At 37.9% G+C, this 20,790-nt stretch overlaps 1 protein-coding gene across 2 annotated transcripts in view; it reads left to right on the top strand.

Moving 5' to 3' along the window:
- LOC121360799 (CD2 associated protein) overlaps positions 1-20,790 on the top strand; it is a 76,577-nt gene that overhangs the window by 44,552 nt on the left and 11,235 nt on the right. For both annotated transcript variants that reach the window (XM_041480882.1, XM_041480881.1), the window contains exons 5-13: positions 1,110-1,230; positions 3,535-3,719; positions 7,093-7,201; positions 9,902-9,993; positions 11,553-11,657; positions 13,970-14,006; positions 14,369-14,431; positions 17,728-17,887; positions 19,689-19,831. In XM_041480882.1, coding sequence (XP_041336816.1) covers positions 1,110-1,230; positions 3,535-3,719; positions 7,093-7,201; positions 9,902-9,993; positions 11,553-11,657; positions 13,970-14,006; positions 14,369-14,431; positions 17,728-17,887; positions 19,689-19,831 — 1,015 coding nt within the window. The remainder of the gene's footprint in view (positions 1-1,109; positions 1,231-3,534; positions 3,720-7,092; positions 7,202-9,901; positions 9,994-11,552; positions 11,658-13,969; positions 14,007-14,368; positions 14,432-17,727; positions 17,888-19,688; positions 19,832-20,790) is intronic.

Genomic DNA, 20,790 nt, shown 5'->3' with positions numbered 1-20,790 from the left:
CTCTGCTTGCCTGGAGGTGGACTGGCATTTAAAAACTATGCCTGTGTGTCAGGCATAGTGACCTAAAAAGCCAGGCTAAAAAAAGATAATGCAAACAGCTGCTGCTTGGTTTGCTTTTTCCTTTTCCTCTTGCTTTCCTTTCTTAAAAACAGCTTTCCAGCCTCACAACAGGGCAACCCAAAAAAAAAGATTCTGAAAATTTATCTTAGTTGTAGTTTTTAACTTGTGCTCATTAGGTAAATAAACTGAATTTATTTAATAAATTTTGAAAACTGTTCATAAATTCAAAGGGCACAATTCTTGGTCCTTTGGCATCATTTTGCCCCATCGCCTCTTCCTGCCCTGGTTTTGCTTGTTCTGCTTTAGACCATGTGGGGTATTCCTGATAAACTTTCCAATGTATTGCTGGCCTTGGGACTGCTGTGTGCCACCACAAAATTCTCATGGACTTGGTGAGGTTGGTCAGGTCTGATGGGCAAGTTCTGCCCCTGTGGTGCATGTAGGGCCAGGCTGTGCTGTTCAGCCTCCTGCTAGAGGGAGTGGATAGCTTAATTCTCCATTTCTCTGATGTCCTGAAGGACTTTTCTCTGATCTACCCCACATTAAATTTTATCTTTGAAACTTTTCTTTTGATCAAAATTGTGTGAAGCTGCCCTGTGGATATGAGGTCAGTTGGAGAGCAGGACTGGTGGAAACTGGACAAGACAGAGGAAAAGACAGATGGACAGCAAAAACACATAAAAATTTCCATGGACACACAGACTCAAAGTTTCATCTGTATTTCATGAACAGATTAATATTTCTTTGTTGTGTGAAATGTGCAGTGCCTCTTACTCTGTCTTGAGAAAGTTGATGAACATATTGCTTCCTTTTAGGATTAACTGGAATGGGGCTAATCTCCTGTTAGGATCATTGCTGTAGTGATACAAGTAACATTAAATTGTTTTCTTCCTCTTCTTTTTGTCTAATGCTTTTACATGTTTGGTAGGTTTCTTTATAAAGAAATGGTGCTAATTTGAACTTTCCCCAAAGTTGGTTGTAGAGTTTGTATGAAATTGATAGGAATTTCCTTTTACTCCATTGGTAATGTGCAAAATATTTCTATACAGGTAGAAGAAGGATGGTGGAGTGGAATACTGAATGGCAAGGCAGGGATGTTTCCTTCAAACTTTGTGAAAGAATTGGAATCAACAGATGATGGAGAAACACAGGATGCTCTGGATGACACAGGTAGTGTTCTGTTTGTTGCCAACTCTTAGCAAAGTAATTTTTGATTTCTGGTATAATTTGGAGTACTATGGTTAAAGTACAACAAAGTTGTAAAGAATTCAGTCTTCCTAAGAATGATGTTCCAATTTCTTTCCAGAAAGTGTAATGCTGAGTATGAGGATAGCTGTCTGCTCCCACCTTCACTCATAATAAAATTGCAGTCAAAGTCTTAATCTTGCAAATGTGTGTTACACACTTTATCGCTAGAAATTTTATCATATTCAAAGGTGATATTTTTTAGACTTGGATATAAAATTATTCTTTTGTTTAATAGCTTTTTTCAGTCTTATTCTCACAGACATGAGCTCTCTAAAACAGAAAATTCAAGTGTTTAACCAAGTCATTTGGGAATCAAAACAGTGTGGAGAGCCTCAACTTAAAATGAGTCCAGGGAAGGAGATCCCAGTTCTTAGGCCTTAGATTGTTTTAATCTAACAATAAGATGTTTTTAAGGCAGGATTTACATTTGGCTGTCCTTTTCTGGCCATGACTGTATAGCTGGGGCAGAAGCAGATGCTCTGTGGCTGAACAGTAGCTGAGTGGTGCCAGGCAGGTCTGTGCTTTACAGGCAATTACTCTGTTCCCTTGAAAATGCACTTTAGAAATATTTCAGTCTGTGAAGATCAGTTTGAAAGGGACTTGTGATATGGTATTGCTGAAACAGGAATGGGTTTTGGGAACATCATAGCAGAAGTTAATTGATTTTTAAAAGACAGTGGTCTAACATTGGAGAAAAACAGGTTGTTTTTTTTTTTAACTTGTGGTAATGTGCACCCTCATTTACATGGTGTCCAGTACTGACTGCTTCAAACAAGGGCTTGCTCAGACATAGGAAAGAACCTGGCTTGGAATTTCTTTTTTTTTTTGAAATTGTGGAAATCACAGTAGCATAAAATAAGAGTTTGACTTGAGCAGTCCCAAATAGCTGAGTGGCTGTTTCCTTGGAGATCAAGTTCCCTGAGTTTAGTGGGGTCTGGTGCAGTGAATTTATAAATGGGCATGCATTGATCTTAATTCCTGAATACTGAGATCAGTGACACTGCACGGTAATTTGAAGTAATTGTATTTTCTGTCAGTACCTTAAAAGTTGGAGTGTTCAGCCCCCCATCCCCCAGGGGTTGTGTTTAATGCTCAGTACTTTCACAGTCAGGGTCCCTCCTCACCCTTGGGAAACAGTAACTTCCTCTTTCACTCACCTGTGGTCATTCAAAGGTGCAGCCTGGACTTTGTCCACCAAAGGGATGTTTAGCTGTCCTATGAGGTATAAGGGGGATATAACTAAATAAAGAGCATCTGAGTAGGCAAAAGGTGAGCAACTGAAGTCAAGAGCAACTTAGCTTCACAGCACTATCAAAATATCTTAAACTAATGATATAAGGAAGAGTCTTTAATCTTTATTGCAGTTCATAGGCTTGCATGTGCTGAAAAGAACTTGACCCAAAGGTTAAAAGATGTGGAGGCCATTTTGACTTTGGTTTATAAAAGCTGTCTGTTTTCACATGGCTGTCTCCTGGAATTCTGCATGCAAAAGTTGCTTGACTGTGTATACTAATTTGTGGGCTTTAACAGATCTAACCATAATTAAAAAAATGTTGCAAAGCTCTTAGCCACAAAATTAAGTTACTCTCTGAAATACTTTTCTGAGGGGTGGATAAATGCTGTCCCTTAAAACTGAAAGATTAAAAGAATTGTAAATAGTTGAGTTATCCAGCAGTGATTAATTTCCAACAACTGTATCTGGTTTGAATGCTTGGAGCATTTTGAGCAATAAGAAAATATCTCTTTGGTTCCTTGAGAGGCATCACTCTGCCACTGAAATACACTCTGTTTTCCTGTGACAGTTGAAGCATGTTTGGATTAATTATGGATCTTTATTGATTATTGCTTTCTGTGGTTGTAGCTGTTCAAATGAGAAGCTTTTAAATGTTGAACTAAAATGCCATTTTCGAGAGTGCATAAGCAGCGATTCATAAAACTAATGGAAAACACTGTGGAACCTGAGTGCTAATTGAAATAGCAAGAATATTAGTGAGCTGTTGATTTAGTTGCAAGAGTAATCAGGACAAAACTGGTGTAATTTAAGTTGGTCTTACATTAAATACAAAATGAGAACAAATGTGAGGTGTTACAGCTACAGTGGTGTTCCTGGAAAAGCTCTTTATCAGGAGCAGTGCACAAAGCTGTTCTGCTTCCACTTTTTTCCCAGAAGAGCAAATGAATAATTTCAGATTTTAAAATAGCTTTCCCTTTCTATTTTATTTTCAGAGCCTGTTTTTAATAGTCCTACCTCACCTGTGACCTCTCCAGGAAATGGGGGTGAACCTGCTTTGGGACCAGCACAGCCAAAGAAAATCCGAGGTGTTGGGTTTGGAGATATCTTTAAGGAAGGCTCAGTGAAACTTAAAACAAGATTATCCAGTAATGAATCAGAAGATAAAAAGCAAGATAAGGTTTGTAGTGGTACATATTGTTCTTTTGAGATTTCCTGTAAAAATAATTTAGGAGATGTGGAATCTGACCATTACCCTCTCATAGAGCTCTTGCCTATAAAACAAAACAAATCCCCTTGAATGTTTCACAGTAAGTTGTATTTAACATTGATTCCAAAAGGTCTATTCAAATGTCTTGGTATTTAAACTATTAGTGACTGAAAACCAAGCTGATAATAAATTCTCTTTTCAGAGCTATGTGGTAAAATACGCAGTGGCATCTCAAACACATCTGCAGTGTGAGGTCCCTCTGGTTCACCTTGTAACAGACTTTATGTATAGTATGGGAGAAGATTAAGTCTACCAATATAAGTTAAACTTGTCTTTTAAAACAAGGACTATTTTGGCATTTCTTTGTGTTTTGGCGTATTTGGTTTTTTTCCTCAACTTTCGGTGGATGTTGAGATTGCTGTTCTAGGTGTCAACTGCCATTACCTTCAGTGAGTGCTGCCAAGCTTCATAAATTACTGGTTGTGTAAGCCTGAGAAATGCAGTTCCAGAATTTTGCATTTTCTTTTCCCCATTTTTTTATGATTGAGTGGGAAAAGGAGCACTTTTATTCTTCAGTGTTTGAATTTTGTTTTGATCTGAACTCAAGAGTGCTCTTACCCCCCCTTGGAAGCACAGCAACAATGCTCAGTTCTTTAACTTGAATTTACTATTCCAAAAGCTTATATATGGATTTTCAGCTTTTGGTAAATTAAAGGCAGCTGAGATAGTCCAGAGTTTCAGTTTGGACTCAGGTGATCAAGAAGACTTTTAAAGCCTTTGTCTATTTCAATTTTTGTTTGTGGGTTATGATCATTAATGCTGTTCTGGTGAGTGATTTGTTTTCCTCTGCCATGGTAATAATTGTAATGGTGTAGGGCAAAAAGTGAGGCCAGTCCCTGGGAGGAGGGAGATTCAGAGCCTTCCTTGAATATGTTTTCCCTCAATAGCAATGCTCACAGCAGTGGCATGGTGTGTGTAGTGTTTGTTTCTGGTCTGGTCAGAGCATCAGCTGATTTGAAAAAGTTGCAAGTGTGTTGCCTTCTGTTTAAAGCTCAGGGAATGTTGCTTCCTAAAGAGGGTGTTGTTTAGAAAAGGAGGTCAGTGGTAGAACTTACTGCCACCTTTCAATATGTAGATAAAGACAGACTTTTCACTGAGGTCTGTAATGAGAAGACAAGGGGCAATGGCTTAAACAAAAAGAGAGGAGACTTAGGAAGAAAAGAGGGGAGATGAGGAAGATGTTATTCATGGTGAGGGAGGTGGGGTGCTGGAACAGGTTATGCTGGAACCACACAAGTTATGGTGGTACCACATCTTTGGAATTGTTCAAGGCTGCCAGATTGGATGGGGCTCTGGCTCTGTGGGAGGTGTCCATGCTCATGGCAGGGAGTTGGACTTGGATGGTCATTGAAGGTCCCTTCCAGCTGAAACTTTTCCATGATTGTGTGAAGTCACATGGATTCTCCTCATTCCTCCCCTTTGTCCCTTGCTGTGCCGGTCTGTGATCACTACACGTTCATGTGAATGCTGTTAGAGTAGGTTTTCAGGGCCTAGCTTCCAGTTTGCTTTCTTGTCATGAGATTGATCATTCAGAAGGGTGCTTCCCTACTGTCTACCTTGTCACCTGGGAGTTTAAAGAGCCTTTCCAAAATTGTGCAGTTAATATGAAGTCTGCTGAGACCTTTTGAATTGTTCTGTTTGACTGTGTATGTGCAATGACATATGCTGGTGCTGTGCAGTTTTGGTTGGCCTGTTTGGAAAGGTCTTGTAGATCATTTCGCATCAAGAGGGGAAATGAAGTGAGAAAACAGTTTTGCATAGCTTAATGTCAGAGAAATAAACAATTTAGTTTAGCACTTAATATTCCACTTATACTTGTTGCCAAAGTCATCCCAGAGGTGGACAGACTTAACAGAACAGCTTGGAGAGCCCAAGGGAGATAATTCTCATGAAGCTTTTGTAAAAATAGATGGCCTCCTTGGATTTGTGCTTAACTTGCTTTGGGGTTAGCTGATGAAATGCTCAGAGAGCACTGTCAGTCTTTTAAGACAGTAAGAAAAAACAAGAAAGCTGTGTAGAGGAGAGAAGTCTCCTATCCCTTGGAAAATTCAGGCTGTTCAGCCCAGGAAGGCTGACCACTGATGGGTCTGAAGTGCCTAAGAGTGTCATTGCAGGAGAGCCTTCCAGCTCTCCCAGCATCCCGCCTGGGCTCAGGCTATTTATACCCTGTCTGCCTAAAGTTCCTCTCTCATTCCTAATTGCATCTTATGTTGGAAGGGGGAAATGCAGAGAACTGTTTCCGTGTTGGAGGTGTTTAATCTCAGAGGAGGGTTATTTTAGTGCTTCCTTCATATATCATTCTGGAGAGAGTTAAATTGCATAGGTACTGCAGGAACATCCCAAGTGACCTTGGCTTCCTCCATGGTATGTCAGAGACACCAGGCATCAGCCTACAGGCATTGTCTGGCTCTAAGGAGACTAAATCCAGTTCCTCTGACAGTAGAAGATCTGCAAAGTTGAACTATAGATGAAAATGAGCAGAGTAACTAAAGGCAGTGGGATTTTTCATATCAGAAATGCTGTTAGGGCTTCTCAGGTGAGTACTGACTGTAAGATCTTATTTATTCTGTGTTTGTAGCTCTGGATGTGAAGAAGTGGATGCAGCTGCAGCTGTCAGAATCTGCCTGGCAGCTCAGTAATTTTCTGAGGGGCAAAACGAGCTATTCTGTAATTTATTTTGGTTAGATGTTAACTCTGAAACTTGTGGCAATGCCTCTTTGTTTTTTCATTTGTGAGAAATCTCTAGTGACACTTGAACTGTTCTGTACAAATTGCTGAGAGTGAAGGGAAGCTGGGACGGGTTTTCATGTTCTCTTTCATTTGTCTGAGTAGTTAGAAACTGCTTGTCTGAGATGCTGTGTGGCTCCTGAATATCTCTGCCTTATTCCAGTATAAAGTAAGAATGGCCAGCAAGTTACTGTGAGCAGAGCTGTTAAATAACTGCTGCTGTTATGTGCTGGAGGAGGCAATATTCAGGCTAATGGGAGGGTAACACCTGCAACTGCTGAAATGCAATTGCTGAAGTATATTTGGCCACATCCTGAGATCAACTTCCAGTCTGAAAGCTGTGCTCTCTCTTTAACCAGCAGACAAACTCTAATTGCAGTATCTGTAATGAAGTAAATACAGTAACCTGAGTACTTAGTGGGAAAACTCATTAAATCTCTTGGAGATGGTAATTTTCATCATCTCAGCTAATGAAAAATTCAGTGTGTTCTGTAGCCTAATAAAAAACAAAACTCTAAAGAATTTTTGTTAAGAAAGTTCTTTTCCCTTAATACAGCCATTACCTAACCATCTCCCTGGAACAAAGTTAATTCATTTCCCCAGTACAACAAAAACTGAAAACACACCTGAAGTAATAAAACCAGAAGCTGAAAGTAAACCAAAAGGTAAGGCTGATGGATATTTAAATCTGTTATGTGGTAGTCCTTTCTTATGAACTATTTGGTTACCTTTTTTTTTTTTTTCTGTTAAAATCTAAAACATCTGCGTGTACTGAAATTTTGTGTAATGTTCTGTACCTTTGAGGAGTTATACAAGTGCAAAAAAGTTTAAATGAATTTTGCTTACATTTCTTTAGAAAAAGAATCAAAAATATTTGTAGGGTAGTCTCCCAGAACAAAATAAGGCTGCAGTAGGAACTTTTATTGCAACAGTCATTTTGTATTAATTTTCTGTTGACATGTTGTTTACTTTCTGCCTGGTTTGATTCTGATGGGATGCTGGAGACCTATTTCCATGGACCAGTCTCCCAGCACAATTTCTGTCCCTAAGTTAGACAGGTTCCTTTGTAGGCTCAGGATTTTCCGTGGAGGTGGCAGCATTCATCAGAAAGTTGGTGTTAACGTTGTGTTGAGGTCTGTTCCCTTCATAATCCAGTTCCCTTGTGGTTCTGTTTATACTGTTTTTTTTTATTTTTCTTTTTTATCTCTTAAGAATTTATGACTTCATTGAGCTGCCAAATTGCACAGTTGTATCAAGAGAGATATTTTTAAGCCAACACAAAACATCTTGTGGGAGTGCCAACCCCGTATGAAAAATTAACTTTGATTATGTGATGTGTAGATTGCTCATTTCCCTGGTTCCAAAGCAGATGTTTTGTCAACTTCTGTATTGTAATTTTAAGTATATTTTTCTTTTATGTGGAAGTACCTTATTTTGGTGCGTTGTTTTCTATGGAATGCGTAATTTGCAGAAGTAAGAAAACTGCAACATCTTGCTTTTAAACCATTCCAGTGCTATTGCTCTAAGAACCAACAAGATAATGTGCAGCTCTGAGCATGGTGAAATATGACTTGTCTAAAAATATGCATAAAAATTAGCTCAACTTTGCCTAGGAAGAAATTCCAACATTCAAAGCTGGACACCTAAAACATTCAGTATTTAGCTCCTTTGATAGTTTCAGGTGCATCTTATGCTACAAGCCTGGAAGTTGGTCTAATCCTGTAGCCAAGCTGGATCTCTTTCCCAGAGAAGCAAATATATCAGAGAGGAACTTAAATATGACAGTAATAGAAGCTGTAGGAGAAAATCAGTAGGTAATACCTATAGACACCAGATAAGAACATCTTAAACCTAAGGAAGACAGCTTGTTTTTCTTCCTTAATGTTTTATTTAAATGTGGACCATAGTGTAGTTGATGTGTCTCATCCTCAGTTTTGAGAGACCAGGTTTTAAAATAAACTGTGTTCATTTCTTAGCAGATAAATGCAGATCTCTGAAATGTTTAGGCTAGGTTGGCTTATTTTGCCAACCTAGCCTAGTGAGGTTCTGCTGGTTTTGGAAGTTTGTTTTGGCCTCCAGTGCAAGTATATGAAATTATTTTCTTTAAAAAGTAAAGTAAACACCATTTGACCCCTGTTTCCCCCAGTTATATTAGGATACAATATCTATATATATTATCTATTTAAGCTTGGCATACTTTGGCATTTTAACATAGTGGTTATTACTCATTTTTATTTGTGAATACAATTTGTGCGTTTTTAACTAAAGATGTGTATCTTGATTAAACAAAACACAACAGCAGCAAAAAGGTTCTGCAACTGATTTATTCTCTTGCCACCCAGCAAAAGCTGTCATTAAGAATTGCAGATGATTCTGTGATTCTGTGACTTGATGGTGTGCTGCTCTAACTGGGGTGAAGCAGCTGCTGATTGTGGTGTCAGTGCCAAGCACCTGATTGGTTATGCAGCACCTAAAGAGTCCTTTTTGTCTGCTTCCTCTTTCTTAGTGTGCTAGATACAGAAATACAACCTTTTTATCTGCTAAATTGCTTTAAATATGCTGGGGTTAAAAAGTTTATGTTTGTGTATTTTGGCTTTTCTCATAGTTGTTTTTGTGCCAGTGTGGGAAAGGGAAACAAATCTTCTTGCCTTTTCAATTGTTACCACAATTTAAAATAGATTAGTTTTGAACTGTTCCAAATGAAAAGAATTATTCTTTCTGCTTTTGCAGAAGAGGCTGTGGCTGAGACTTGATGGCTCAGATGAGCTCTAGTTTCAGGTGCTTAGCCAAGGAGTGCCTTTGCTTTAGTTACTTGGTTTCACTGCACAATTTCTGAAGGCTGCTGCCTGAAATTTCTGTAGCTGTACCTGTTAATAAAGGATGTCACTTGAAAACAGCTGCATGTATTTAATGAGGATTGCAAATTTGAAATTTAGATGAATTTTGAGAAAATACATAAAAACTCTAATAATCTTGAAATCATTGTTGTGTAAAGTAGCTCAAAATTGAATATATAAATGCTATTGGGGGGGTACATGGTGCTGTTACAATTTTAACTGCTACACTTTTAATGCCTCTTTTCTCCCTCTGAAATCAGAGGGCTTGAATTAAGTTGCTGTTGTTAAAAAAAAAATGCTTTGGGGCTTATACTTTTAACTTCTCAAAGATCTATTTCCTTTGCTCAGTAAGTATATAATCTTATTTTTCCTTTCATTTCAATATTCATAAATCAGTCTCAGGTGGCTGGTCTAGAAGGAAAGTGTGATTGCAGTGTGAATTTCTCTGCTCTCAGACAGCATAAGTGAGCTGTTATAATGAATGCTACTGCCCATGGTATCCAGACTAATTGTGCTCCTCTGTTCCAGCCAAGGAATATTGCAGGACAATATTTTCCTATGATGGCTCAAATGATGAACTTAGCTTTAAAGAAGGCGAGATCATTCAAATAATCAGTAAGGTAAGAAAGTTTTTGGTCTGCTCTGACCATGTGTATAGCTTTGGTGAATTTTGTGCAGAGAGGTTGTGTATGAATTGAGAAGCAGGAGGGTCTGCTGGAGTAGATACTCCTGTAGACTGATTTCTCTTGTGTGAGAGTCATCTCTTTGCTTCTGCACTTAATGGAGATACAGATGACTCCAAAGATTGTTCCAGAGTGGGAGTTTATCTTGGGGTCCTCAAAGGCCAGTGGGATCAGTGTACACTCAGTACCAAATGCCTTTTTAGTGAGGAGATAGGAAAAGCTTTGCAAACTGCCCCTTTACCTTCAGAAACAGTTCTTGTTCCCTGGGGATTCAGAATAACCAGACAGAAGTTAGTGATACTTTCTGTCTGTAAGAGAAACATGATTATTTAGTTGAATGTTCTCATTAGTGTTGAATTGTGAAAGCACCTTTTTGTTAGATCATTTTGATGCAGAGATGGCTCTAAACAGAAAATAAACCTACCCATAATTAATTTCCCTGCATTATTCTGAAGTCTTTTGTTAGTTTATATGCTTGCCTATATTAAGAAATGATTACTTTCCTAAAAAATGGAAAGTTTAATCGTCAACTTTCACTCAGTTGCAGAAGGAGACTTAACACATTTTTCTTTATTGAAATTTTAATTTTATGGAATTAAATAATTGATATTATGAGCATCATTGATCATAAATACAGTGGAAAAGAGTAGTTATGGAAGGTCCTTTTGTAAACTCAGCAACCCTTGCCCCATCTCCACTCAATCTTTTGCCTCTGTCTTTTTAAACCAATTTATCCCAAGCACACACTGGTCCAAAGTGGAGATAAGAAGAGTTGTCCAAACTAAGTGGCATCTCTGCCCATGGCAGGAGGTTTGAACTGGGTGATCTTTTAGGTCCCTTCCAGCCCAAATCATTGTAGGTTTCTGTGATTTTTTTGGATCTGAGGCACAGAGGAAAGCTGTTATTTATGCTGGTAAAGTATTACATCATACTTTCTGTTATGGACAAAGGCCTTCATCCAGTAACATCATGTAATGGAGTTCTCTGCCACTGAATTAATTACCCAATATTGTATTTTCATTTCTCATAGTATGGTTATTTTTTTCTCTCAGGGAGGTATATTCTTCTACTTCTTCACCCTTTTCAGACCAGTGGAGCTGATCCATCACATCAGAATCACTTTTATTTAGTAAAGTTGTGCGTCATGCCAATAACATTTGGAGTATTTACTGAATAACTTGCTGGTCAAGGAAGCTGAGAAGATCAAATGTTGTGTGTTAGGTCTTAACTAGGTTTATGTACTTTCCTTCCCTTTGCAGATCTTATCCTTACACCCTTATCTTATATGATGTAATATAATTTCATCCTGCATTTTAGAAAACAAACAAAAACTGACCAAACCTGATCTGATCTGTACCTGTTTCCCCTTGTTAAGTTAGCCAATTTCAGACAAACAATTACTTTGTTGTGAGTAAAAGGGAAGAAGCTGTTGTGTAGCTGTGTCTGTTCTGGGGTAGAAGTAAATACTGGTTGAAGTGACCTGTTGTTTGTTTTAGGACACTGGAGAGCCAGGCTGGTGGAGAGGAGAGCTCAATGGTAAAGAAGGCGTCTTCCCAGATAACTTTGCTGTTCAAATACAAGAGTCTGATAAAGACTTCCCTGTAAGTTCTTACACCTATTCTTTAGTATCACAAAAAAAACTATTAATGAAAATGCAGAGAATAAAAGAGGTCACAGCACATTATGCTGCTTAAAATATTACAGTTGTGGTAGTTTTAACTTTATCTTGACCTAGTTGTATAAAAGAAGAAAGATGAAAAGGTTAATCTTTGTGTTTAACTTGTCCGTAAATAGTAAAGTGAGGCATGTTTTTTTGAAATTAATGAATGAGGATGATCAGGTCATTTAGAAAAGGGTGTAGTTCTGATAGCATGGTGTTACTGATTACTGAATTAAACCCTTACTGTTTAGGAAAGAGATAAGCTGTTGTTTTTTTCCATCTCAAGTCCTTAAGTAACTGTAATTACAAAATGTTGAATGACCCTTCTGGACCTGACTGGGATTTTTCCATGTCAAAACTTGCAGTAAGCTGCAGTATATGGAGGATATTTTTTGGGTGGAATTTAGAAATATCTTTTCACCATCTCATGTACTAACTTGTGGAAATTCATGTTTTCATGTGGTACTCAGTGATCCTGTAATTTTGGTCCTTGTTTTACAATGTGTTTTTTTTTTTGTTGAGATTAGTGTGATGTTTTGGTTCTGTCACGTTTGTGTAGCAAAGGTGGTTGTGGTTTTTTTTTGTAATTCCCAAATGTACATCAGGTGGAATGGATTCAGCTCCAGATCAGGAGGTATTAATTTATAATTTATCCTGAGTTGCCTCACAACTACACAGGAACCTACCTACCCCCCCCAGTCAGAATTTTCTTTACAGATGGATTCTCAGCTGTGCAAGGGCGGCATAAATGCCATAAAATACAAGAAGAGAGTGTAGGTAGGATTGCTATTTCACAATACAGAGTTGTTTCATACAGAGGGGGTGACACCATTCTTTTACCCTAAGCAGCATTTCCCTGCTTTGATCCTTTATTCTGCTTTGTGTGCAGTGTCTCAGCACGGGGTTCACCTTGCACTGAGCAGCTTTCAGGTTCAAGGCATTGGATGGCTGGTGATCATAATCAGCTATTTGATACTGACTTCATGAAAACACAGAGCAGAACTGTATAATGGCAAGTTGATGCTGAACTGTTTAATTGTTTCTGGTATAGGCAGCAATGCTGCACAGCTGGATAATGTAGTTACTTTTTTGAGAAGAAAGAAAATAGAATCTTGTTACTTAGGTACACTTGCTTTTGTGTCCTCTGAAACCAGAGAAAGAAATTGAATATGGGTTCTCCTGCTTGCTTAATTACATTTCACATGTTAGAATAAAATCTTGTTGCATTAAGAAGAGCTTATTCAATAGCTGTAGGGGCACAGAAGTGAAATCCATCCATAGCAACTGTTTGAAAAATACCTACTGCAGGGTGTTTTTGGAGGGGTTATGTTAGACAGAGCCTGTATGGTTTCAGCAGTGTGAAGAACAAGTGGTTTTGTAGCTTTTGTATCATTTTATCAGGGAATCTTGTCCTCAGTACAACCAGAAAGGCCCCTCTTCTAAAGCAATTTAATGAATCACATTCCGAGGATGAGTGGCTGAGCTCTCTCCTGAGAGGTGCCAGTCTCAATTCTGCAGGACCGAGATTCAACTTCCAAGTGTATCAGAAAGTGATGAATGACTGTTTCAAAATAGTAATTTCAATGTACAAACTGTTACATTGTGATACTTTGTACATTTTTAATGGCTGGCATAGCTTGTCCATCTTTCCCACTTAAATATAATGCTCAATGTTTTTCATGTAACTGTAGCCTTTGAGACAAATGCTGTCAGCATCTATTAGTTTTTTTCTTACACTTGTAATTTAAAAGTCAGTTAATTGAAGCCATTCCTCTGATACTCAATTCAGAAATGTGTTTTTAGTGAAAGTGAACACTTTTGGTTCAAAAAATTACTTGGTTACTCTTTTAAATTGGCATTATACTAACTAAGATTCAGGTTTACATATTGAAATCAAAATGAGTGTGATCTAGAGCAATTCTTTGGACTACAAAAGATGAAATTACTGGATTTAGGATTTTTTTTTTTCCCATCTGTTTATGCACGTTGCTGAATCACTGATTTCATTTGAACAGACCTGAATTTTGATTCTGAATTTTTATAACTGGTTGTCTGGGAGATATCACAGGAATTGTTCCAGGTCTTTGTGTTTCCTGTCTGAATTGATTGCCTCCTTTGTGAAATACTTTGAAATCAGCTGGTAAACAAGCTCCACATTACAGTATGCAAAACAAAACACAAATGAGGCTGTCTTGGATACAGAGAATATCTGCTTGCCTGTTTGACTTTGGTTTTTTTCCTCTTCATTTGCAGAAGCCAAAGAAACCTCCACCTCCAGTTAAAAGTCCAGGTATGTAGTACATGTCTGGTGGTCTGAGAAAATACTAAATTGCAGAAGCAGTGCGTGACTTCAAAAGAAAATTTAGAAGTAGCTTTTTATTTCCTAGTAATGCAGCCATAGTCACATTTTGGCTTACTTTTCATACTTTATATATTTTGCTGCTGCTGTATATTTTTAAAATTATGATGGAGCCTACTTTGGATACATTTTAACAATGGCTCACCATTTTCTGGGCTCAAGTGAGTGTTTATAAATGGTATTACACTCCTTGCAAAAGAGAAGACACAACTTGGCATTAGTCTTGTTTTTAGTTAGTGACCAAGATAATTAAAGCTCTTTGAAAAATGTCTGTGGTTTGTATTTGCATTCAGCTGCAAGACCTGAATTGCCAACTGGAGAGAAGAAATTGCTTTCTTTGAGGCCAGAAGAAAAAGGTAAGGACAGTTTTCTTCATGGTGACTTGGCTGCTCTGGCAGTAGGGTCTCTGTTCAGGAGCCATCATACAAACTCCCTTGACACCATCTACTGAAGTTGTCATGTCTGTGATGTTACAGAAATGTCTTTGGAGTGGTTAGAGGAACTCCTAAACTCTGTTAAAATGTTTATTTCTTATTATTACATGACATTCTCAAGATTGGTTATTATATTGCACAGTAACATAGTTACTATTAAATTTATGAAGGTGTAGTTCTGTAACAGTGGCTGCAGTTTTGAGCAGCAGTAGTAAATTATTAGAAAGGCAAAGGTTAACTGCTGCAAAAATCAGTCTGTTCAAAAGTATTTTGAAAGAGCTACACAGAACAGATAGAAGACTCCTTAGATAGATGCCACAGTCTCAGAATAGAGATTTCTTACCGTGATAATTCTTCCTATATTCCATATTTTCAAGTTCCCCTGAATTTGGAGACATTTACTACTTTATTCTTAAAATTTAAAGAACACCTTTTTCCAGAGGCAAAGCTACTGTTGTCACCCAAACAGATTCTAAAAAGCTTCTTTCCATGTGTGAAAAAACTAGGCAAGTGAAAAAGTTTGATTGTGTTTAAAAGTGAGAAGCTTAAACAAATGTGCTGGTTGGGCCTTGCAGAAGAAATCCTGATGTTCCTGCAGCTTAACCAAATTACAAAACCACTCTGTCCTGTGAATGGAGAACTGTGGCTGACCAGCATTTCTACCAGTGAGGTTTCTTGGCTTCCTTGGGCAGTTTTTATTACCCCCATTTTAACAAGGCACCTTCTCAGGTATTGAATATGAAAGACACCTGTTAAAGTCAGTTCTGTTTGTTCTGTATGTGTGCAAACAAGTAATTTCTGTCTCTTGGAGCAGTATCTTCAGGTATGAATTGAGATCAACTGTATGATTCCAGAAATATTTATCACCTGGTCTTTTTAAATTCTTCTAAACTGAAGCCACTTTAATTTTAAACTGGTTCTGTTTGGACTATGGTGTTAATCTTTGCATAGTTGAGCTCAACTGTTCATGGAGGAATAGAGGAAAAAATATTAAGTAACATCATCCAAAAAACATAGGAATGTGAAATCTTGTACAAAATTATGTAAGGTAGAGAGCTCTTCTTTACTGAGCTACAGGAATGAAGGAGGAAAAATTTGTTATGGATTCAGTTGCAGATCAGGTAATAAAAATTACTTTTTTAGATAGCACTAGTGTTTTACTGGAAGATATGCCCATTTATCAGTGCAGTTGTACTTGTGGAAAAATAGCCCTGTTAATACTAGTAATTGAACTTATTAAGTATGAAATTGTTCTGTAACAAGTTCTCAGAAAAAAAAAAAAATTAATTGAGCAGCTCTAATCAGAAGCTGTCAAACCATGTCATTTTTTATGCCTGTTGGGAGACTAATCTGCCTTTAATTGCAATCAAAAATTGATGAAAAATTAGACTTTCTGTGACTGTTTCTGTATTTATAGTGAAGGTCACTTAGTGGTGTCATGTGGAAATTTTTTTCCAGTGTAAATGTGTTCAGATTTGTATCTTTTATTTCCATTACTAAACTATTCATTTTTAGCCAACACTCTTTTTCATTGAGGAACAAAATCCAAAAAAGACGTGTCATTTTGTCCAGCAGAAATTCCCAGTTTCTGTGCTCATGGTGAACCTTGGCCTTTGGTATTAACTTATTCCACTTAGCTATAGACATTTTTTATATTCAGATTTTGAGTGGGAGTATTAGAAGGCAGAACTGACAGATGAGAGTTCAGGACAGAGTTTGATGACAGCATTTTTTCTGCCCTATTTATGAACTCTCTTATTTTTAAAAGCAGAAGGGGTAGTTCTCAACTTGTGCTGAGCACAGCTCCAATAAAGCCGATTGATCTGCAGTTAGTGCTGGCTGGTGTTGGGAGTTTAAAACTGGCAGTGTTGTGTATTGGGTGGGGAGGCAGGAGAGGATGGTGCTGCTGCTGTGCTGCTTTTGACAGGGCAGGCAGCCCCACCGTGTGGCAAATCCTTCCACTGCTTCAGCATCCTGTGTTCTTGGCTCCGTGCTGAGAGACTGCAGGGAGATGGCAGCCCCTTTGTTTTTGCTTATTTCTCCTCCTGATGTTCAAGTGTTCCAGAGCAGGAAAACAATTCTGCCCCTGAGCAATGCTTTTGGCAGAAGCATCTCTACGATCTGTTTGCTTCCCAATACTCTGGTGAAAGAACATTGGCTTCTTCCTGTTTTGGGGTTGTAGGGGTGCTCAGTGGCTGCAGGACTTGTCCAAGGGAAATCAATCGTAGACCTAGCAGTTCAGGCACTTTGCTGGCATGGAGCTGAAACAAATACCCAGCCCAGCTCCCAGGTCCATAGCATATATAAACATTTCACACCACATCAATACTTGGTTAAAAGCAAATTGCAGGAGGGGAGGATGGGGAGAATCAAAGCTGAAGGTCACTCTCTCCATCCCAGTTTACTGATTTACTGTCCTATAAGGGCAGTAACTGTAAATAATTGTAACCCCTTGCTGTGACCTAAATTATTTTTTAGAATATTCAGTACTTTGTGTATACTGAATTGTGGCATGGTTTTACAGGGCAAAGTAGAAGGTTTGCTCTGGCTCTATCCAGCAGGGTAGATTTAGGACACATGGGTTCAAACCTATTCAACTACTGCTTGTAAAGCAGCTTGAATTATTCAGGGTCCCATATGTTGTATGTCAGCTCCTCTGGACAAGATTCAGTTAGGTCGTGCAGTCATTGAATAAATAAATACAACTTTAAAAAAATTATTATCCATGCCTAATTTTTATCTATTTGTAGGAAGGTAGACTTTAGATAAAATAAATTGAGCTATTCAGATAAAAATTCATTTTTCTCCTCCCCTTCTTCCACAAATAAATTATGCTGCTGTGTGTATAAGAAGTCTAGTTGCAACAAAATAAAAACCCCTACCTCTTTAAAAGAAAATCAAATGAATTGGTAGAAAAGACAAAGCAGTACAAAGATTTTTGGTTCTTACCTGTCATTTGCTGTGCAATAATGTGAATCCATAATTTATTACTACTGTTTCATGTCAGTAGGAAGATTTATCTTACTCTAAGATAAATCTTTCTGAGCTCAGGTAAGTAGTTTGTGTGTTTTGATAAGGTGTCATTTAAGACACTTACATATGTGTTTTTCATTTTGATCTTCAGAGAAGGCATTTCTGACAGCAGGTGCTTTCTAACTGATTAGCAGTGTAAGAATTGTAGACAACGTGGGTTTTTAAAATGTGACTTCCTTTGTCAGATGAAAAAGGAGCTTTGGATCCGAAGCCTTTGAAGCCACAAGCTCCTCAAGTACCACCCAAGAAGCCTATTCCTCCAAGCAAGACCAACAGCCTACTGAGAGCAGGGCTCCTGCACCCAAAACGTCCAGACAAACCTGGTTTGCCATCATCTGCATCCAAGTCAGTATGACTGAAACTGCAGGCACCAAGTATATTCACTTTGATTTGTTGTGTGATCTTCCCTCATGGATGAGTTGGGAAGAAATGTGTGCTTTAAGGGTGAAAAGGATGCAAGGATAAGTTTTGCCTTATACCTACCATTTTCTTACTTCTCCACATCTTTATCAATGTGAACTTAGGCCTTTCAAATACTGAGACATTGAATCAATCTCAGAGTCAGCATTAGAGCATAACTGACCATGGGGCAGATGAAATTGCTCATCTGATGACTGCTGTAGCTACAGTAACAGGATGGAGTAAAAGAATGTGGGCATGGCCCTTGAGAATTATTATTGTGTTGAAAAAAACCTGGAAAATTTGAGCTGCCTCAGTGCTCAAGGCTTGAGCACTTTGTATAGGGTAAGATAAATGGAAGGGAAGAACTGAGCACAGATACCCGTGCTAAAGGTACTCACTGTGGCTCATGTCTGCTCCTGGGGAAGGAAGCACTTATTACAGAGCCACACTCAACTTCTCTACTCTTGAGCCTTCTCACTTGGCTACAAATACTTCTAGATCCAGTTAATTTTTTTTTCCTCATGAGTTTGAAACTTTCACTAAAAGTAATTTTGCATCCATAGAGTCTCCCATACATAGAATTTTCCTTTCTGTCTCCATTGCAGCAGTTGCTAGGCCCTTACCCAGAAGTGTAAACCAGCAGCTGACTGGTAACTGTCCCTTTGGGATGTTCAGTTGGCTTGAAAGAACCATGAGAAAATGAGGTTGTGATACACTTGGCCTTGTGCAAATAAAGCAGACAGCTGCTGCATCAAACAGTTTGCACCTTAAATAACTTTTCAGTATAGAATTGTGTTATATTCACTTGGTATTTTGGAGGCTTTCCCAAGTAAATATTATTTTTTTAAAACTACAAGTCATATTCTTTTTCAGCTTAGAAAATAATTATTGTTCTAAAGGGATGCACATGTGCAGTTAAATAGAGGTCTGTAGTAAGCTGTGGGCCTTTAATAATTGAAACCTTTACATGTTAGAGATATTTAAATATCTGAACATTTTTAGCATTGTTTCAGGAAGATCAGGCTGCTGTCTCTTTTTCTACTGCAATAAAACTTACAGGCTCTGGGAGGTGAATTAGTGAAAGGGGCACAGTTTATATATGGCATATATGCAGGCCAACCAGATAATCAGGCCTGCTCAGCATGGGTTTGTGATGGCAAGAATTGTAAAGGAAAATGTTTCCTATTATTTTTTATTTATTTTGATGGGGGTTGCATTACTTTGGATTTTTTTCCTTGTTGTTCTCAGGGTTTTTGTTGTCTGTGAATGATGTGAGCAAATACGGACGGAATGCATGGTAGGACAAAAGCTACAAGGTGGCTTTTTCCCTATCCATCAAGAAATAACTTGTTCTTGTCAGCCCTTTTTCCTGTACAGAAAGATTTCTTTAATGTCAAGGAGTCAGTTTCTGAATTATTTCAAGAAATATTAGTGAAAATGTTATTCAGCTCACCGGTCATTTGAAGTGTAATATTTTGGACTGAAATGCCAAAGTGTGTCCTGTAGTGAAAGTTCTGGATTATTTTCACATGGGTTTGTGTGCATCTGACACCTGTGCAAGAGATTGAACAGAAGAATTAGTTTTCATAGGAGTAGAATTGCTCTCCAGAAGCCTTGATTTTAAAACAAGGCTTTAGAAAGTGATAAAATCTACTGTAATTTTTCAGTTTGCTTCTAATTCTTGGTATGTTTTAAACTATTTCATCTCTTGACTAGGCAGGCTTTGTCTTTTTGTCTTACACAGAACAAATGGAGAAGTTGTTACTCTTCGACCAAAATCTGAAGTTGAGCCAGTAGCAAAACCAAAGTTAGACTCTGAACCATTGTCACTCAGACCAAAATCAGTAGAGGTAGATTCACTTGTGGTAAAGAGCTCTAAAGAATCAGGTAAGAAATGAAATATTCTTTTGGCCCTTTCTGTTTGGATTGCTGTGTTTTACAGGGTTGGAATAAGCTTTTTGAGTGATTTACTCAAAATGCCACTGAGTGGATTTATGCCTCTGTATTCTTTTAGAAGTGCTGGAGGCAGCCAAAGGTAAGAGTCAGCAGGGGATGAGCAGATGTCAGCAGGGTATTTGCAGGTAGCTGCTGAGCTCTGGGTTGGAACAGTGGGTAGGAAAGGAGACAGAGATAATGGTTTGTCCTTCTAATTTGAAAGCTTGCTTTTTTTGCTGCCACTTTCATCTTGAGTTTTTATGAAGTTGTTTTCTTAATGGCTGGTTCAGTTTGTTCTGCTCTTGCAATTCAGATAACTGCTTTTCTAGCTAACTTCAGAACTCTTAGTAATGCCATTACCTTTGGCCTCCTTTAGTTCAGAGCTATTCCAGATTTTGACTTTATCATATCTTAAATTGGAGCCTTAAAAAAGCATGGAGCATTGTACATTTGAATACATGCTTATGGCTTTGCTTAAAGCACCTTGAGCCAAACCTGGCATCTCCTTAATTCTAAATATATCCACTAAAACCTTTGTGATAGTGTTTAAAGCACCCACATTTAATGATCAGAATCTCTGAACTACTGTATGGATACCATTAGCCCTAGACTGACAGTGCAACTGATACCTGACCTCTGTGTATCACTTAGGCAGAGATCAGCTGCTGTGGGCATGTTTTTCTAAACTCTAAATTATTTATATTTTATGATTAATCACTTCTGAAAAAGTTGTAGTGAATTATACCTGCAGTGTTCTTCTTGCATATCTCAAATGCAACCTTTTGTCTCAGAAAATATTTTAGTAAAAATAAATTTAAAAATAGTATAAATATATTTAATTTTAAGGTAAATTACAGTATTCTAGTTGTAGAATAGTTAGTCCAAAATATATTAAATTCATCTGGAAGATA

Source organism: Pyrgilauda ruficollis, unplaced genomic scaffold (genome assembly GCF_017590135.1).
Source record: "Pyrgilauda ruficollis isolate IOZ18807 unplaced genomic scaffold, ASM1759013v1 scaffold54, whole genome shotgun sequence".
In the NCBI taxonomy this organism is placed as follows: Eukaryota; Metazoa; Chordata; class Aves; order Passeriformes; family Passeridae; genus Pyrgilauda; species Pyrgilauda ruficollis.
The sequence above is the reverse complement of the archived record's forward strand: the minus strand, read 5'-3'. Positions and strand labels throughout refer to the sequence as shown.